Source organism: Nerophis lumbriciformis, linkage group LG03 (genome assembly GCF_033978685.3).
Source record: "Nerophis lumbriciformis linkage group LG03, RoL_Nlum_v2.1, whole genome shotgun sequence".
Lineage (NCBI taxonomy): Eukaryota > Metazoa > Chordata > Actinopteri > Syngnathiformes > Syngnathidae > Nerophis > Nerophis lumbriciformis.
In genome coordinates, this window is record NC_084550.2 from 12,047,501 (window position 1) to 12,067,195 (window position 19,695).

Sequence of the window (19,695 nt, forward strand, 5' to 3'; positions counted from 1 at the left end):
TACTTTGATAACATCCATCTATTTCTACCGCGTGTCCCTTTGTGGGGTTGCAGGGGGGGTGCTGGAGACTATCTCAGCTGCATTCAGGCGGACATATTATGGAAATTAAATCAACTGATTAGAGATCTCCGATAATGGCTTTTTTTGCCGATATTCCTATAGATATATATAGTTGTGTAATTAACACATTATTATGCCTAATTTTGTTGTGATGCCCCGCTGGATGCATTAAACAATGTAACAAGGTTTTCCAAAATAAATCAATTCAAGTTATGGAAAAAATGCCAACATGACACTGCCATATTTATTATTGAAGTCACAAAGTGCATTTTTTTTTTTAACATGCCTCAAAACAGCAGCTTGGAATTTGGGACATGCTCTCTCTGAGAGAGGTTGAGGTGGGGGGGGGGGGGGGGTGTATTGTAGCGTCCCGGAAGAGTTAGTGCTGCAAGGGGTTCTGGGTATTTGTTCTGTTGTTTTACGGTGCGGATGTTCTCCCGAAATGTGTTTGTCATTCTTGTTTGGTGTGGGTTCACAGTGTGGGGCATATTTGTAACGGTGTTAAAGTTGTTTATACGGCCACCCTCAGTGTGGCCTGTATGGCTGTTGACCAAGTATGCATGGCATTCACTTGTGTGCGTGAAAAGCCGTAGATATTATGTGACTGGGCCGGCACGCAAAGGCAGTGCCTTTTAAGGTTTATTGGCGCTCTGTACTTCTCCCTACGTCCTTGTACACAGCGGCGTTTTAAAAAGTCATACATTTTACTTTTTGAAACCGATACCGATAATTTCTGATATTACATTTTAAAGCATTTATCGGCTGATAATATCGGCAGTCCGATACTATTAATGATACTGAATGAGCATTAATCGCTTACAATTGTGCAAATAGTGTATTCGTAATAACAAGCATCCCTAAAACTGATGCTTGTTATTACGAATACACTATTTGCACAATTGTAAGCGATAAATGCTCATTCAGTCAGACAAAAATGAATATTTATTGAAATAAATGTTAAATATTAAAAATGGCTTTAATATACTGCACACAAATTGAACATGCATCAATATTTTGTTTGTAATCGAATCATAAGGTACCCAAATATTCTCAAAAAAAATAAAATATATATATACTATATTGCCAAAAGTATTTGACCACCTGCCTTTACTCACATATGATCTTGAAGTGCCATCCCATGGAATTGTCCAAAATGTTTTGGTATCCTGGAGCATTCAAAGTTCCTTTCACTGGAACTAAGGGGCCAAGCCCAACTCCTGAAAAAACAACCCCACACCATAATTCCTCCTCCACCAAATTTCACACTCGGCACAATGCAGTCCGAAATGTAACGTTCTCCTGGCAACCTCCAAACCCAGACTGGTCCATCAGATTGCCAGATGGAAAAGCGTGACTCATCAGTCCGGAGAAGGCGTCTCCACTGCTCTAGAGTCCAGTGGCGACGTGCTTTACACCACTGCATCCCACGCTTTGCATTGGACTTGGTGATGTATGGCTTAGATGCAGCTGCCCGGTAGTGATCGGATCGGCAGTTCTTTTGACTGTACTGAATCACTAGAATCAGTTCCTTAAATTGATTTGTTCAAAAAATTCGTTCACCGAATCACTTCTGCAGCAGCAGTTCTGTGGGCAGGTCGGCGAATCATGAGTCAGTCAGTAACAGATTCCCCAGCGGCAGATCTCGGTGTGTGTCAGTTCGCGAACGACACAAGCCCTCAGCACCCAATGAACGACACGCACAGTGACTGAACGAGAGCCTCAATGTGACGTCCTCCTCCGTGACACAGTCAGTTCTCTGTGTCAGTAGGTTCGCGAGTCCTGTTGTTAAATATGTTTTATTGCACTGAAATGAAAATAATAAATAAATAAAAGTGGGAAATAAAAAAAATAGTAATAGCCTACTAAAATGCTTGCAATCAACAGTTAAATAAATAGGTCTCGTTTGTTTAGTGCAAAAACAAATATTAAATTAAGAAACCCTTAACAAATGCCAACATAAAAACTAAATGTTCTGTAGCAAAGAAGATGTAAACTTAAATATGCAAACAAAAAGAAAATAAATACATTCAAAATAAAACAAATAAATTAAGAGCCAGAAATGCCAACATAAAAACTAAATGTTCTGTAGCCTACGTTTAAAAATATAACAAAGAAAATATTAACTTAAATGTGCAAACAAAAAGAAAATAAATAGGCTACCTTAAATAAAACAAAACAAATATTAAACCAAGTGCCAGAAAAGCCAACATTAAAACTACAATTTCTGTAGCTTACATTTAAAAATATAAAAATGGAAATATCAACTTAAATATGCAATAAAAAAGAAAATAAATAGCTTAAATAATATAAAAATCAAGATAAATTGGGGACGGCGTGGCGCAGTGGAAGAGTGGCCGTGCGCGACCCGAGGGTCCCTGGTTCAATCCCCACCTAGTACCAACCTCGTCATGTCCGTTGTGTCCTGAGCAAGACACTTCACCCTTGCTCCTGATGGGTGCTGGTAGCGCCTTGCATGGCAGCTCCCTCCATCAGTGTGTGAATGTGTGTGTGAATGGGTAAATGTGGAAGTAGTGTCAAAGCGCTTTGAGTACCTTGAAGGTAGAAAAGCGCTATACAAGTACAACCCATTTATTTATCATTTATAAATAATAGCCTATGTATATGTACATACATTAGTTATTATTTTTAATTTAAATCTTCTCAAACAGCCTGCCCTACACTTTACCCCCCGCCCCTCCCCCTCGCGTCGCTGCTGCTCAGCCTTGCCCTGCACTGACTTTCTTTCTGTCTCCTCTACTCTCATAACTTTATGTGTTGAGATAATGGGGACGTGTGTGTGTTTGTTTTCATGTGGCTTGAGTCAACATTAGCCGTTAGCTTGGAGAATGAATGGAGAACGGATGCCAATGGCATGAAACATATCCCCGCGACGGGAGGAGAATCACTCGCGGCATTGGGGCAAGCAGAGCAGAGAGCGAGAGCGTTGTCGTTCACTGAGTGATTCATGTCGTTAATCCGCGGTGAACGAATAGTTCGCTCAGTCCCTCCCCCCACCCCCATGATGAGTAGCTGGCTGCGTCATTCGCCGACGTCACAGAATGCGCCAGTTCCACTCATACCGGCATGGTCGCGGCGGAGCTCAACTGAACTGAGAAAGGAACGAATCAGTTCATGAAGTGATTCGGTTCAGTACGTACACTCAAAAGATTCGTTCGTTCGAACGAATCGTTCGCGAACGACACAACATTACTGCCCGGCCATTGAAAGCCATTCCATGAAGCTCTCTGCGTACTGTACGTGGGCTAATTGGAAGGTCACATGAAGTTTGGAGCTCTGTAGCAACTGACTGTGCAGAAAGTCTTTGCACTATGCGCTTCAGCATCCGCTGACTTCTCTCTGTCAGTGTACGTGGCTTACCACTTGGTGGCTGACTTGCTGTTGTTCCCAAACTCTTCACTTTTCTTATAATAAAGCCGACAGTTGACTTTGGAATATTTAGGAGCGAGGACATTTCACGACTGGATTTGTTGCACAGGTGGCATCCTATGACAGTTCCACGCTGGAAATCACTGAGAGCGGCCCATTCTTTCACAAAATGTTTGTAGAAACAGTCTCCATGCCTAAGTGCTTGATTTTATAAGTGATTAGGACACCTTATTCTCATCATTTGGATGGGTGGCCAAACCTTTTGGCCATACAGTGTATATATTTTCTCACGCCAGCACATTTCAAGGTGTGAGTGAGGTTCTACCAACATACTATTGCACGGCCACACTCGCTGGCACTTGTTACACGTGCTTCGCTGCACTTCTGTTTGTTTTCTGTTGGTTTTAAGAATGTTGCTTTCGCAGAAGGAAGAACAAGGAGAGGATATTGCGTGTAAAAGTAAAGCCAACTAATCACAGCTCTGCAGTCTTTGTCACCGTTGATGTGAGGCGGGACTACTTTGGAGGTGCACGTCAAGGTTGGTTGGTAGTGGGAGGAGCGAGTTGGCGTCACTTGATGCTGCAACACAATGAAACTTTTATACGTGCAGACGGACTTAACCTCTTAAAGGGGAACATTATCACAATTTCAGAAGGGTTAAAACCATTAAAAATCAGTTCCCAGTGGCTTATTTTATTTTTTGAAGTTTTTTTCAAAATTTTACCCATCACGCAATATCCCTAAAAAGCTTCAAAGTGCCTGATTTTAACCATCGTTATATACACCTGTCCATTTTCCTGTGACGTCACACAGTGATGCCAATACAAACAAACATGGCGGATAGAACAGCAAGATATAGCGACATTAGCTCGGATTCAGACTCGGATTTCAGCGGCTTAAGCGATTCAACAGATTACGCATGTATTGAAACGGATGGATGTAGTGTGGAGGCAGGTAGCGAAAACGAAATTGAAGAAGAAACTGAAGCTATTGAGCCATATCGGTTTGAACTGTATGCAAGCGAAACCGACGAAAACGACACGACAGCCAGCGACACGGGAGAAAGCGAGGACGAATTTGGCGGTCGCCTTCTAACCAACGATTGGTATGTGTTTGTTTGGCATTAAAGGAAACTAACAACTATGACCTAGGTTTACAGCATATGAAATACATTTGGCAACAACATGCACTTTGAGAGTGCAGACAGCCCAGTTTTCATCAATTAATATATTCTGTAGACATACCCTCATCCGCTCTCTTTTCCTGAAAGCTGATCTGTCTAGTTTTGGAGTTGATGTCAGCAGGCCAGGGAAGCTAGGGTCCATCTCTGTCGTAGCATAGCTTTCGTCGGTAAAGTGTGCGGAACAAAGGTCCAATTTCTTGCCACTTTCGCATCTTTGGGCCACTGGTGCAACTTGAATCCGTCCCTGTTCGTGTTGTTACACCCTCCGACAACACACCGACGAGGCATGATGTCTCCAAGGTACGGAAAACAGTCGAAAAAACGGAAAATAACAGAGCTGATTTGACCCGGTGTTTGTAATGTGTTTGAGAAAATGGCGGATTGCTTCCCGATGCTACGTCACGTTGTGACGTCATCGCTCCGAGGGCGAATAATAGAAAGGCGTTTGATTCGGAAATCGGTTAAAAAAATATATGGTCTTTTTTCTGCAATATCAAGGTATATATTGACGCTTACATAGGTCTGGTGATAATGTTCCCCTTTAAGGCCCAAGCTGTTTGTTTACATGCTTTTTTAATTTCTCTTTGCTTGTTGGGCTTTTTGAACCTTAATTACAATAAAAACTAAGAATCATCTTTTGATATGATGTACTTAGTCCATAAGTACACAAACATGTACTTCATGTTTAGTGACATGCTAATTCTTATTTTTACACTTTTTGTTTCCAAATTCCATTGTATGTTATACTCTTCTGACACCACCAGATGGCAGTATTAGTGTCCACATAAGCGGCCATAAGACCCCAATTCAGTAGTGTACACAATTTTGGAGATAAGAGCTAAAAGGTGCTGTCCACCCATGTGGCCACTAAGCCTTTACAGCCATGATGATATTAAAATCCAAGCAGGAGGTTTTCTATAAGTTCTAAAAAGCTGTTACTCTTTATCAATAATTACTGTAAATTTAGAAAACAAGATTATATACACAATTCATAATAATCAATGACTGATGATTATTCCATGTGTAGAAGAACATCACCGCAAAGTCTCTCAGTCCACTTGAAAAATATTATATTTGAGAGACTAAAAAATATTTGAAGTTTGTTTGTTGTCTTGCAGACGTCCAGCAGATGAACGCTCGTCAAGAAGAACATCCCCTTCAGCAGCATGGGGACTCCTCTTTAAAGCAGGAGGATCCACGGCCCCCCCACATTAAGGAGGAAGAGGAGGATATCTGGGTTATTACGGAGGGAGAGTGTCTTCCAGGGCAGGAGGAGGCGGATCTCACCAAGTTTCCACTGACTGTTGTCTCTGTGAAGACCGAAGACCGTGAAGACAAACCACCTGAGTCCTCACACCTTCATCACAGTCCAAGTAAGCACAACATCCAGATGTCATCCAATATGTATGCTAAATAGTAAAAAACTGCTAGTAGAAGGCGGCTAACATTACAGGTATTGGTAGTTCTCTATTGTGTCATGTTCAAACACTGATGACATCTATTAAACAGACGAGAAGCAAGGAATCATGCAGAGACGGAGTTCAATTTGGCTCAATGTGGAGACACGGGTTTTGGGCTGTATTCTAGTTACAGATCCAAACTATGTTCTAAAAGTCCAGCCAGCGTGCTTCCTCTATTTATTTGGGAGGTCCCTGGTTACATCACTGAAGCTGTCGCTAAGGGAAGGGGGCTAATCTCGACAGCTTCAGTTAGACACAGTATATGATTATACAAAAATGCAAATGTGTTGACGCTGGTGATATCGCCCCGTCTCTGCTTTGTCTGCCTCCCGGTACCCGATGTTCGGCCTTGGCAGTCAGCAGGCCGAGTCTGGACACAACACTGATACGAGACGGCTGGCAATCTTTTGGATTGCCAACTTTGCACAGATAGAAAAATACAGATAATAACTATAGCAACTGCCCTTAAGCATAAAGTTGTGTGATAATATATACATGAGTATTCTAACAATTGTGCCTTTAAAATCACCAACATTACTCCATTTACTCGTAGTGACCTGTATATTAAGTATTAGCAGCATTGTAATTGTAAGAGCTAACTTCGAGGAACTACTTTTAGTCAAACAGCTCCTGGCTCGCAGAGAGGTAGACTAGCTACTGAGCTTCTGCTTCATCGCCGCTGAGTTGGTAAAAGTTTGTTGTAGATTATAAATCATGCCTCACGCTTGTATCGGCGAAGGTGGTGGCCATAGATCGAGAAGTCGGTCAAGTTAGTTTCAAACCCAAAGACGTCACTAGGAAGACATGGCAAGATGCTCATTTCTTCCCAGCATTCTTGACCCGAGGAGTGAGGATTATGCTCAATATATCAGCTAAACGGAGAGAACATGTCTTGTGCTGAAAGATATCAGAATCAGAATCAGCTTTATTGTCATTACGCAAGGTAACGAGATTGAGGTTGATATAAACATCCCATCAGTCTGCATCCCAGTGAGAGCAGACATTGTACGGTAAGTGATTGATTTTTTTTAATGTTATCTCGTTTAGCATTTAACAATACTGCTGCGTGGATGGATAGATTGTACTTTATTGATTCCTTCAAGATAGTTCCTTTAGGGAAATTAAAATGATGCTTAGTGTTTCACTAAAGCTGCATCTGTTTAGCTATCAGCTTCTAAAACTTGTAGCTCATCCTCCCACAAATATACTTTTTTGGATTATGATTTGTCTCAAAGTAGTCTTTGCTGTCTCTAATGAAGTCGGTCATGATTGTTGTTGTTGTTGAAGGGAAAAGTGAACGTTGTGATGCGCTCAGTAAAAATCAATGCTTACATCTGGTAATGCTTAAAAAAAACCCAAAATACAGTAAATAATACATGTTGTCATTAAGGGAGTAACGATTCCTTTTAACGATTTGATTCGATTTGTAATTTGTTGTTGCCGATACGATTTATTATTATTTGATTTTTGTTTTAGAAGAAGAAGAATACGATCCGAAACGGTTCAGTGAGTTGAAATCGATACAGTGACTTTTTTATCAAAACAAATAAAGCAGTGTGAGTGTGAAATAAATAGACACTGAATTTCCTTTTATTTCTGTTATTTCTTGTAAGGGAAAGTCCATGGACACACGAGGACTTTAAAAGCAAAAAAACAAAAGGATTTAAATCAGAGCCCATGGTAGGAAAACCGTTTATATACAGGTAAAAGCCAGTAAATTAGAATATTTTGAAAAACTTGATTTATTTCAGTAATTGCATTCAAAAGGTGTAACTTGTACATTATATTTATTCATTGCACACAGACTGATGCATTCAAATGTTTATTTCATTTAATTTTGATGATTTGAAGTGGCAACAAATGAAAACACAAAATTCCGTGTGTCACAAAATTAGAATATTACTTAAGGCTAATACAAAAAAGGGATTTTTAGAAATGTTGGCCAACTGAAAAGTATGAAAATGAAAAATATGAGCATGTACAATACTCAATACTTGGTTGGAGCTCCTTTTGCCTCAATTACTGCGTTAATGCGGCGTGGCATGGAGTCGATGAGTTTCTGGCACTGCTCAGGTGTTATGAGAGCCCAGGTTGCTCTGATAGTGGCCTTCAACTCTTCTGCATTTTTGGGTCTGGCATTCTGCATCTTCCTTTTCACAATACCCCACAGATTTTCTATGGGGCTAAGGTCAGGGGAGTTGGCGGGCCAATTTAGAACAGAAATACCATGGTCCGTAAACCAGGCACGGGTAGATTTTGCGCTGTGTGCAGGCGCCAAGTCCTGTTGGAACTTGAAATCTCCATCTCCATAGAGCAGGTCAGCAGCAGGAAGCATGAAGTGCTCTAAAACTTGCTGGTAGACGGCTGCGTTGACCCTGGATCTCAGGAAACAGAGTGGACCGACACCAGCAGATGACATGGCACCCCAAACCATCACTGATGGTGGAAACTTTACACTAGACTTCAGGCAACGTGGATCCTGTGCCTCTCCTGTCTTCCTCCAGACTCTGGGACCTCGATTTCCAAAGGAAATGCAAAATTTGCATGGTTGGGTGATGGTTTGGGGTGCCATGTCATCTGCTGGTGTCAGTCCACTCTGTTTCCTGAGATCCAGGGTCAACGCAGCCGTCTACCAGCAAGTTTTAGAGCACTTCGTGCTTCCTGCTGCTGACCTGCTCTATGGAGATGGAGATTTCAAGTTCCAACAGGACTTGGCGCCTGCACATAGCGCAAAATCTACCCGTGCCTGGTTTACGGACCATGGTATTTCTATTCTAAATTGGCCCGCCAACTCCCCTGACCTTAGCCCCATAGAAAATCTGTGGGGTATTGTGAAAAGGAAGATGCAGAATGCCAGACCCAAAAACGCAGAAGAGTTGAAGGCCACTATCAGAGCAACCTGGGCTCTCATAACACCTGAGCAGTGCCAGAAACTCATTGACTCCATGCCACGCCGCATTAACGCAGTAATTGAGGCAAAAGGAGCTCCAACCAAGTATTGAGTATTGTACATGCTCATATTTTTCATTTTCATACTTTTCAGTTGGCCAACATTTCTAAAAATCCCTTTTTTGTATTAGCCTTAAGTAATATTCTAATTTTGTGACACACGGAATTTTGGATTTTCATTTGTTGCCACTTCAAATCATCAAAATTAAATGAAATAAACATTTGAATGCATCAGTCTGTGTGCAATGAATACATATAATGTACAAGTTACACCTTTTGAATGCAATTACTGAAATAAATCAAGTTTTTCAAAATATTCTAATTTACTGGCTTTTACCTGTATTTAGTTGATATCCGCCATTCTGTGTTTTTGTCTGATATATAATTGGTATCAAAATTGAATCATTCGATGATTTTGAATAGATGAAATATCAGTATCAGCATTGGTATGACCGATACTGCCCATGTAACTACTTGGTGTTGGATCCAAACCCAAATTCTAAGTATCACCAAAAACTAATGCAAAGTATCAAAAAGAAGAATTAGTGTTCAGTACATTTTAAGGGAAGTGTAGATAGAACCATAAATTAGCAAGTACAAACCCTGTTTCCATCTGAGTTGGGAAATTGTGTTAGATGTAAATATAAACGGAATACAATGATTTGCAAATCCTTTTCAACCCATATTCAGTTGAATATGCTACAAAGACAACATATTTGATGTTCAAACTAATAAACTTTTTTTTTTTGCAAATAATCATTGACTTTAGAATTTGATGCCAGCAACACGTGACAAAGAAATTGGGAAAGGTGGCAATAAATACTGATAAAGTTGAGGAATGCTCATCAAACACGTATTTGGAACATCCCACAGGTGAACAGGCAAATTGAGAACAGGTGGGTGCCATGATTGGGTATAAACGTAGATTCCATGAAATGCTCAGTCATTCACAAACAAGGATGGGGCGAGGGTCACCACTTTGACAACAAATGTGTAAGCAAATTGTTGAACAGTTTAAGAAAAACCTTTCTCAACCAGCTATTGGAAGGAATTTAGGGATTTCACCATCTACGGTCCGTAATATAATCAAAGGGTTCAGAGAATCTGGAGAAATCACTGCACGTAAGCAGCTAAGCCTGTGACCTTCGATCCCTCAGGCTCTACTGCATCAACAAGCGACATCAGTGTGTAAAGGATATCACCACATGGGCTCAGGAATACTTCAGAAACCCACTGTCAGTAACTTACATCCGTAAGTGCAAGTTAAAACTCTCCTATGCAAGGCGAAAACCGTTTATCAACAACACCCAGAAACGCCGTCGGCTTCGCTGGGCCTGAGCTCATCTAAGATGGACTGATACAAAGTGGAAAAGTGTTCTGTGGTCTGACGAGTCCACATTTCAAATTGTTTTTGGAAACTGTGGACGTCGTGTCCTCCGGACCAAAGAGGAAAAGAACCATCCGGATTGTTATAGGCGCAAAGTTGAAAAGCCAGCATCTGTGATGGACGCCCCTGCTTATTTCAGCAAGACAATGCCAAGCCATGTGTGACTTTAACGTGGCTTCATACTAAAAGAGTGCGGGTACTAGACTGACCTGCCTGTAGTCAGACCTGTCTCCCATTGAAAATGTGTGGCGCATTATGAAGCCTAAAATACCACAACAGAGACCCCCGGACTGTTGAACAACTTAAGCTGTACATCAAGCAAGAATGGGAAATAATTCCACCTGAGAAGCTTAAAAAATGTCTCCTCTGTTCCCAAATGTTTATTGAGTGTTGTTAAAAGGAAAGGCCATGTAACACAGTGGTGAACATGCCCTTTCCCAACAACTTTGAAACGTGTTGCAGCCATGAAATTCTAAGTGAATTATTATTTGCAAAAACAAAATAAATAAAGTTTATGAGTTTGAACATCAAATATCTTGTCTTTGTAGTGCATTCAATTGAATATGAGTTGAAAAGGATTTGCAAATCATTGTATTCCATTTATATTTACATCTAACACAATTTCCCAACTCATATGGAAACGGGGTTTGTAGATTAATAATAGTTTTGAGGAAATAATTCTTGAAATTGTGAAATATGTTACTGCATATTTCAGCAACTAAATTAGGAGGCTTTGTAGCTCGTTTTCAAATGGTTTTATTATTAATTATATATTAAATAATATCGCACAATACATTTTAGGCCATGTTAAAAAGTACCAATGATTGTCACACACACACACTAGGTGTGGCAAAATTATTCTCTGTATTTAACCCATCACCCTTGATCACACCCTGGAAGGTGAGGGCAGTGAGCAGCAGCGGTGGCCGCGCCCAGGAATCATTTTTGGTGATTTAACCCCCAATTCCAACCCTTGATGCTGAGTGCCAAGCAGGGAGGTAATAGGTCCCAATTTTATAGTCTTTGGTATGACTCACGACCTACTGATCTGTCACTAGGCCACTGAGTAGGCCTATGGGTATGGGCTTATGAGTAGGATGTGGCCCATCCTTAGTAAAAAGTTCCCCCGCCATAGCTTGTTTTTATTTTCCTGTGAGTAATGTTGTAAAGAGCAGCGTGTTTGGCTGCCACTGAGATTTCAAGACAGTTCATACAATAACTTGTTTTGCTTAAAGGGGAACATTATCACCAGACCTATGTAAGCGTCAATATATACCTTGATGTTGCAGAAAAAAGACCATATATTTTTTTAACCGTTTCCGAACTCTAAATGGGTGAATCTTGGCGAATTAAACGTCTTTCGAATATTCGCTCTCGGAGCGATGACGTCACAACGTGACGTCACATCGGGAAGCAATCCGCCATTTTCTCAAACACCGAGTCAAATCAGCTCTGTTATTTTCCGTTTTTTCGACTGTTTTCCGTACCTTGGAGACATCTTGCCTCGTCGGTGTGTTGTCGGAGGGTGTAACAACACGAACAGGGACGGATTCAAGTTGCACCAGTGGCCCAAAGATGCGAAAGTGGCAAGAAATTGGACGTTTGTTCCGCACACTTTACCGACGAAAGCTATGCTACGACAGAGATGGCAAGAATGTGTGGATATCCTGCGACACTCAAAGCAGATGCATTTCCAACGATAAAGTCAAAGAAATCTGCCGCCAGACCCCCATTGAATCTGCCGGAGTGTGTGAGCAATTCAGGGACAAAGGACCTCGGGAGCACGGCAAGCAATGGCGGCAGTTTCTTCCCGCAGACGAGCGAGCTAAACCCCCTGGATGTCTTGGCTCACACCGTCCCTTAAACTGGACAAATCAGCTTTCAGGAAAAGAGCGCGGATGAGGGTATGTCTACAGAATATATTAATTGATGAAAATTGGGCTGTCTGCACTCTCAAAGTGCATGTTGTTGCCAAATGTATTTCATATGCTGTAAATCTAGTTCATAGTTGTTAGTGTCCTTTAATGCCAAACAAACACATACCAATCGTTGGTTAGAAGGCGATCGCCGAATTCGTCCTCGCTTTCTCCCGTGTCGCTGGCTGTCGTGTCGTTTTCGCTTGCATACGGTTCAAACCGATATGGCTCAATAGCTTCAGTTTCTTCTTCAATTTCGTTTTCGCTACCTGCCTCCACACTACAACCATCCGTTTCAATACATGCGTAATCTGTTGAATCGCTTAAGCCGCTGAAATCCGAGTCTGAATCCGAGCTAATGTCGCTATAGCTTGCTGTTCTTTCCGCCATGTTTGTTTGTGTTGGCATCACTATGTGACCGCACAGGAAAATGGACGGGTGTTTATAACGATGGTTAAAATCAGGCACTTTGAAGCTTTTTTTAGGGATATTGCGTGATGGGTAAAATTTTGAAAAAAACTTCGAAAAATATAATAAGCCACTGGAAACTGATTTTTAATGGTTTTAACCATTCTGAAATTGTGATAATGTTCCCCTTTAAGTACATGTAAACGTTCTGAATGCATCGTTGAACTGAGCAAAGCTGGGTGTTTCTAAAACATGTTTGTCTTCTTGTGTCCTGCAGACGTCTGTGAAGAACATCTTCTCCATGAGCCACAGAAGTGGAGCTTCAAGATGGTGAAGGAGGAACCACAGCCCTTCCACATTAAGGAGGAAGAGGAGGAACACATCATCAGTGAAGAGGGAGAGCATCTTCAAGGACTGGAGGAGTTCCCAGTGTTTGTTGTGATTGTGAAGAGTGAAGATGATGAGGTCAAAAGTGAAAGTGAGGAGAGGAGAGAGGCGGAGCCTCCAAGCAGCAGCTCAACACAACACATGACAACAGAAGCTGATGGAGACCACTGTGGAGGATCACAAGCAGACAAGATCTTAGCTCCACTATCAGATAGTGAGGACACAACGTCACACTCTCCTGACACTGATGATGAAGACTCTAAAGATGATAAGACATGTCACACTGACAACACACGCTTGACATGTTCTCACTGTGGCAAAACCTTTAAATACCGTTGGTATCTGAAATTACACATGAGAACACACACTGGAGAAAAACCTTTTACCTGCTCAGAATGTGGTAACAGTTTTGTAACAAATCAAAGTTTAAAAGTACACATGAGAACACACACTGGAGAAAAAACCTTAATGTGCTCAATTTGTAGTAAAAGATTCACCCAGAAGGCACATTTGATAAAGCACACAAGAACACACACCGGTGAAAAACCTTTTTCCTGTTCACTCTGTGGTAAAGGTTTTATACAAAGTCCGCAATTGAAAAGACACATGAGAACACACACTGGTGAAAAGCCTTATATATGTTCAGTATGTAGTAAAAGTTTTATACAAAGGCATCATTTGAAAGCGCACATGAGAACGCACTCTGGTGAAAAACCATACTCCTGTTCAAACTGCAACAAAAGCTTTCGTCACCTAAAAACTCTTACAGTACACATGAGAACACACACAGGAGAGAAAGTGTTGAGTTGCAGTGTGTGTGGTGAAAGATTCTCTTATAAGTACCAGTGTAAGAAACACAAGTGTGCTGGTGAGAACAGCAGCAGCAAATGAAGATGCAGGATTTGAAATAAAGTGTCAAAACTTTAACTTTGAATTTCTAACAACATCAGCACATCTAACATGTGTGACATCATTGTTGTCTGTGTAACACAATCTTGTTATTACGCTTCTAACATTTATAGATGAGATATTTTAGATTTGTGCATTTATTTCAGTCAATAAATGCATTAACATACAACATTGTGTACTTTTATTTAGAAGTAACAGAACACAATGACTGAAAATGTGAGAATAAACATACAATAAACATTTAATGTGTATATAGATATTCTTAATTCACTTTTATACGTATTCATAATGTTTTGTATAAGTTTCTGATATAATGAAGGGTTACATATTTTTATTTCTAATTGTAAATGATTCCATAGATGAACTCCTTTATATGATGTACATATTTGTTTTACATTTGTTCACACCTTTGCTTTTGAGTACTCATAAATCCCTCTTAGTTCATATTCACTGGTTCACATCTGAAACATTTTGTGGACCACTTCTGGAAGCATATTATTATTTACTTTATACATCATTTGAGCAGTTGTCTTTTATACAAGATCATTTACTTTTAAACTGTGTGACTTTATCAATCATTTGTTGAGTCTCGATAAAACATTCTATTAATTAATTACTTTATTACTATGAATATGGTTTTGTGATTGTTTTATATGTATGTCCCCAGACCTTTTATACAATAAACAATGTATGCTTCAACTAAAGTTGGTTACAATAAATCAATCATTCAATCAATCAAAGTTTACTTATATAGGCCTACATCACGAGTGTCTTAAAGGGCTGCACAAGCCACAATGACATCCTTGGCTCAGATCCCACATCAGGGCAATAAAAAACTCATGTATGTAAGTGTAGTGGATATGTACTTTTTCTGTTTTATTTTTTGCAGTCGTTTTCAATATTTGTTCTTTATAGGCTTTTTATTTCATTCCAGGTTAGATTATTATCTACAGTATTATAACTCCTACATAAATAGACTGATACATCTTTACTGTCTGTTCCAAAACAGAAATTATTTTCCACAGGCTCTATCTAAGACAAACTTGCAGGACAAAACAAGAGATGAGAAATAAAAACATAAGACAATAAGTAAGATTAAAAAAAATGCAACGGTATTCTATTTATTTTTGTTTAAATTGATGATGACCGACTCCTCTCTGAGCTGCCACCTTATCGTGGTAGAGGAGTTTGCGTGTCCTAATGATCCTAAGAGCTATGTTGTCCGGGGGCTTCCATGCCCCCTGGTAGGGTCTCCCAAGACAAACAGGTCCTAGGTGAGGGATCAGAGAAAGAGCAGCTCGAAGACCTCTTTGGAAATACAAAAACAGAGACTCCGATTTCCTGGACGCGGGTCACCGGGTCCCCCTCTGGAGCCAGGCCCGGAGTTGGGGCACGATGGCGAGCGCCTGGTGGCCTGGCCTGTCCCCATGGGGCCCGGCCGGGCACAGCCCAAAGAGGCAACGTGGGTCCCTCCTCCAGTGGGCTCACCACTCATGGGAGGGGCCATAGAGGTCGGGTGCGTTGTGAGTTGGGCGGCAGCCGAAGGCAGGGCACTTGGCGGTCCGATCCTCGGCTCCATAAGCTAGCTCTTGGGACGTGGAATGTCATCTCGCTGGGGGGGAAGGAGCCTGAGCTAGTGCGTGAGGTGGAGAAGTTCCTGCTGGATATAGTCGGACTCACTTTGACGCACAGCTAGGGCTCTGGAACCAGTTCTCTCAAGAGGGGCTGGACTCCCACACTGGCGTTGCACGCAGTGAGAGGCGACAGGCTGGGGTAGCAATTCTTGTTGCCCCCCGGCTCAAAGCCTGCACGTTGGAGTTCAACCCAGTGGACGAGAGGGTAGCTTCCCTTTGCCTTCGGGTGGGGGGGACGGGTCCTGACTGTTGTTTGTGCTTACGCACCAAACAGCAGTTCAGAGTACCCACCCTTTTTGGATACACTCGAGGGAGTACTGGAAAGTGCCCCCCGGGTGATTCCTTTGTCCTACTGGGGGACTTCAACGCTCATGTTGGCAACGACAGTGAAACCTGGAGAGGCGTGATTGGGAAAAATGGCCTTACAGATCTGAACCCGAGTGGTGTTTTGTAATTGGACTTTTGTGTCGTCACAGATTGTCCATAACAAACACCATGTTCAAACATAAGGGTGTCCATATGTGCACTTGGCATCAGGACACCCTAGGCCGCAGTTCCATGATCGACTTTGTAGTTGTGTCATCGAATTTGCGGCCTCATGTTTTGGACACTCGGGTGAAGAGAGGGGCAGAGCTTTCTACCGATCACCACCTGGTAGTGAGTTGGCTGCGATGGTGGGGTAGGATGCCGGACAGACCTGGCAGGCCCAAACGCATTGTGAGGGTCTGCTGGGAACGTCTAGCAGAGTCTCCTATCAGAGAGATTTTCAATTCCCACCTCCGGAAAAACTTTGAACATATCACGAGGGAGGTGCTGGACATTGAGTCCGAGTGGACCATGTTCTGCACCTCTATTGTCGAGGCGGCTGATTGGAGCTGTGGCCGCAAGGTAGTTGGTGCCTGTCGTGGCGGTAATCCTAGAACCCGTTGGTGGACACCGGCGGTGAGGGATGCCGTCAAGCTGAAGAAAGAGTCCAATCGAGTTCTTTTGGCTCATAGGACTCCGGAGGCAGCGGAGGGGTACCGACAGGCCAATCGGTGTGCGGCTGCAGCGGTCGCGGCGGCAAAAACTTGGACATGGGAGGAGTTCGGGGAAGCCATGGAAACGACTTCCGGACGGCTTCGAAGCGATTCTGGACCACCATCCGCCGCCTCAGGAAGGGGAAGCAGTGCACTGTCAACACGGTGTATGGTGAGGATGGTGTTCTGCTCACCTCGACTGCGGATGTTGTGGATCGGTGGAGGGAATACTTCGAAGACCTCCTCAATTCCACCAACATGTCTTCATATGAAGAAGCAGTGCCTGGGGAATCTGTGGTGGCCTCTCCTATTTCTGGGGCTGAGGTTGCTGAGGTAGTTAAAAAGCTCCTCGGTGGCAAGGCCCCGGGGGTGGATGAGATCCGCCCGGAGTTCCTTAAGACTTTGGATGCTGTGGGGCTGTCTTGGTTGACAAGACTCTGCAGCATCGCGTGGACATTGGAGGCGGTACCTCTGGATTGGCAGACCGGGGTGGTGGTTCTTCTCTTTAAGAAGGAGGAACCGGAGGGTGTGTTCCTACTATTGTGTGATCACACTCCTCAGCCTTCCCGGGAAGGTCTATTCAGGTGTACTAGAGAGAAGGCTACGACGGTTAGTCAAACTTCGAATTCAGTAGGAACAGTGTAGTTTTCTATCTGGTCGTGGAACTGTTGACCAGCTCTATACTCTCTGCAGGGTCCTTGAGGGTGCATGGGAGTTTGCCCAACCAGTCTACATGTGCTTGGTGGACTTGGAAAAGGCATTCCACCGTGTCCCTCTGGAAGTCCTGTGGAGAGTGCTCAGAGAGTATGGGGTATCGGACTGTCTGATTGTGGCGGTCCGCTCCCTGTACGATCAGTGTCAGAGCTTGGTCCGCATTGCTGACACGTTTCCAGTTTCCAGGCACCGATTCTGTTTATAATTTTTATGGACAGAATTTCTAGGCGCAGTCAAGGCATTGAGGGGATCTGATTTGGTGGCTGCAGGATTAGGTCTCTGCTTTTTGCAGATGATGTGGTCCTGATGGCTTCATCTGGCCAGGATCTTCAGCTCTCACTGGATCGGTTCGCAGCCGAGTGTGAAGCGACTGGGATGAGAATCAGCACTTTCAAGTCCGAGTCCATGGTTCTCGCCCGGAAAAGGGTGGAGGGCCATCTCCGAGCTGGGGAGGAGACCCTGCCCCAAGTGGAGGAGTTCAAGTACCTCGGAGTCTTGTTTACGAGTGAGGGAAGAGTGGATCGTGAGATCGGTGCGGCGTCTTCAGTAATGCGGACGCTGTATTGATCCGTTGTGGTGAAGAAGGAGCTGAGCCGGAAGGCAAAGCTCTCAATTTACCGGTTGTTCTACGTTCCCATCCTCACCTATGGTCATGAGCTTTGAGTTATGACCGAAAGGACAAGATCACGGGTACAAGCGGCCGAAATTAGTTTCCTCTGCCGGGTGGCGGGACTCTCCCTTCGAGATAGGGTGAAAAGCTCTGCCATCCGGGGGGAGCTCAAAGTAAAGCCGCTGCTCCTCCACATGAAGAGGAGCCAGATGAGGTGGTTCCGGCATCTGGTCAGGATGCCACCCAAACGCCTCCCTAGGGAGGTGTTTAGGGCACATCCGACCGGTAGGAGGACACGGGTAAGACCCAGGACACGTTGGGTAGACTATGTCTCCCGGCTGGCCTGGGAACGCCTCAGGATCCCCCGGGAAGAGCTGGACGAAGTGGCTGGGGAGAGGAAAGTCTGGGCTTCCCTGCTTAGGCTGCTGCCCCCGCGACCCGACCTTGTATAAGCGGAAGAAGATGAATGGATGGATGGATGGATGATGACCGTGGTAATGAAAGGGTTTTTTTTATATGTTTTTCCAGGCAAGTGGACTTTAAAGCGGTGGCCTGACAGCAGAAGCTTGGATGATGAGTACAGTTGGTGTGTGGGGTCCTGAATGATGGAGGTGGCTTTCCAGGTAAGGGCCTGAATGTAGAAAGCTTGTGGTGACACTGTTAAAAGCTGATGAAAAGTCCATCAATAAAATCCAAGAGATTATGCATGCATCCTCCACTCTACTCCTGGCCTTATAGGCAAACTGAAAGGAGTCCAGCCTCTCTGCCACCATGCTGGAGAGATGGGCACACACAACCTTCTCCTTGTACACATGTACAAACAACAGGTCTAAAATCATTCAAGTGTTGACTTTTTTGGAAGTGGAATGATTTTTGATTCCTTGCAGCAGTCAGGTACACATTTAGAGTCCAGGAGCCGATAGAAGAGCTTGGCGAGGGGCCCACTCAGCTGAGTGCAGCCTTGCTCTTAGCTTGTCGGGGGCCAGAGGCTTTATGTGCATTGGAGGTCACTAGCTACTCATCTATGTTGGGGGCCCAGTGAGGTGGACTCGGGTCAGGGGCGGAACCCCTGAGAGATGTGCTGAACATGCTGAAGAAGACATTAAGTTGCTCAGCGGAGGAGGCGGAGTCTTGGCATTTGACCCCTGCAGGTTTGGGGGCTGTCTTCATCATCATGTTCAATCGCTTTCCAGATGTTCATTTGTGTTCTACTTTGTCTTTAAAGTGGATTTTAGTCCTTCCGTCTCGTCACAGAGCCCACGTCGTCGTCATCATCATCATCACCATCGGTCGACTGCAACAGGAAGCTGACAAGCCAACTAATTGAGTCCTTGAACATTGTTCAAAGTACGGATTTAGTGTCGATTTCTATACAAAAGTAAACATTGATGTGTGCAAAGGCCGTAATATCTTATGGAACAAGGCGGCAGCTAAAGAGGGACTTCCCCGTTTATCCACTCTTAAAGGAGAACATTATCACCAGACCTATGTAAGCGTCAATATATACCTTGATGTTGCAGAAAAAAGACCGTATATTTTTTTAACCGATTTCCGAACTCTAAATGGGTGAATTTTGGCGAATTAAACGCCTTTCTATTATTCGCTCTCGGAGCGACGTCACATCGGGAAGCAATCCGCCATTTTCTCAAACACCGAGTCAAATCAGCTCTGT

General features: G+C 43.2%; 1 protein-coding gene across 3 annotated transcripts in view; it reads left to right on the top strand.

Moving 5' to 3' along the window:
• The window catches only part of LOC133579135 (uncharacterized), a 15,345-nt gene extending 624 nt beyond the window's left edge, over window positions 1-14,721 (top strand). Inside the window, exons 2-4 of one of the 3 annotated variants that reach the window (XM_061933667.1) lie at window positions 3,873-3,985; window positions 5,749-6,003; window positions 13,028-14,721. In XM_061933667.1, the coding sequence (XP_061789651.1) occupies window positions 3,873-3,985; window positions 5,749-6,003; window positions 13,028-14,028 (1,369 nt within the window). In that variant the 3' untranslated portion in view covers window positions 14,029-14,721. Of the gene's footprint in view, window positions 1-3,872; window positions 3,986-5,729; window positions 6,004-13,027 lie in introns of all 3 variants that reach the window. The other 2 variants (XM_061933674.2, XM_072912665.1) reach the window with 2 other exon arrangements.
• The last annotated feature ends 4,974 nt before the right edge of the window (window positions 14,722-19,695 follow it).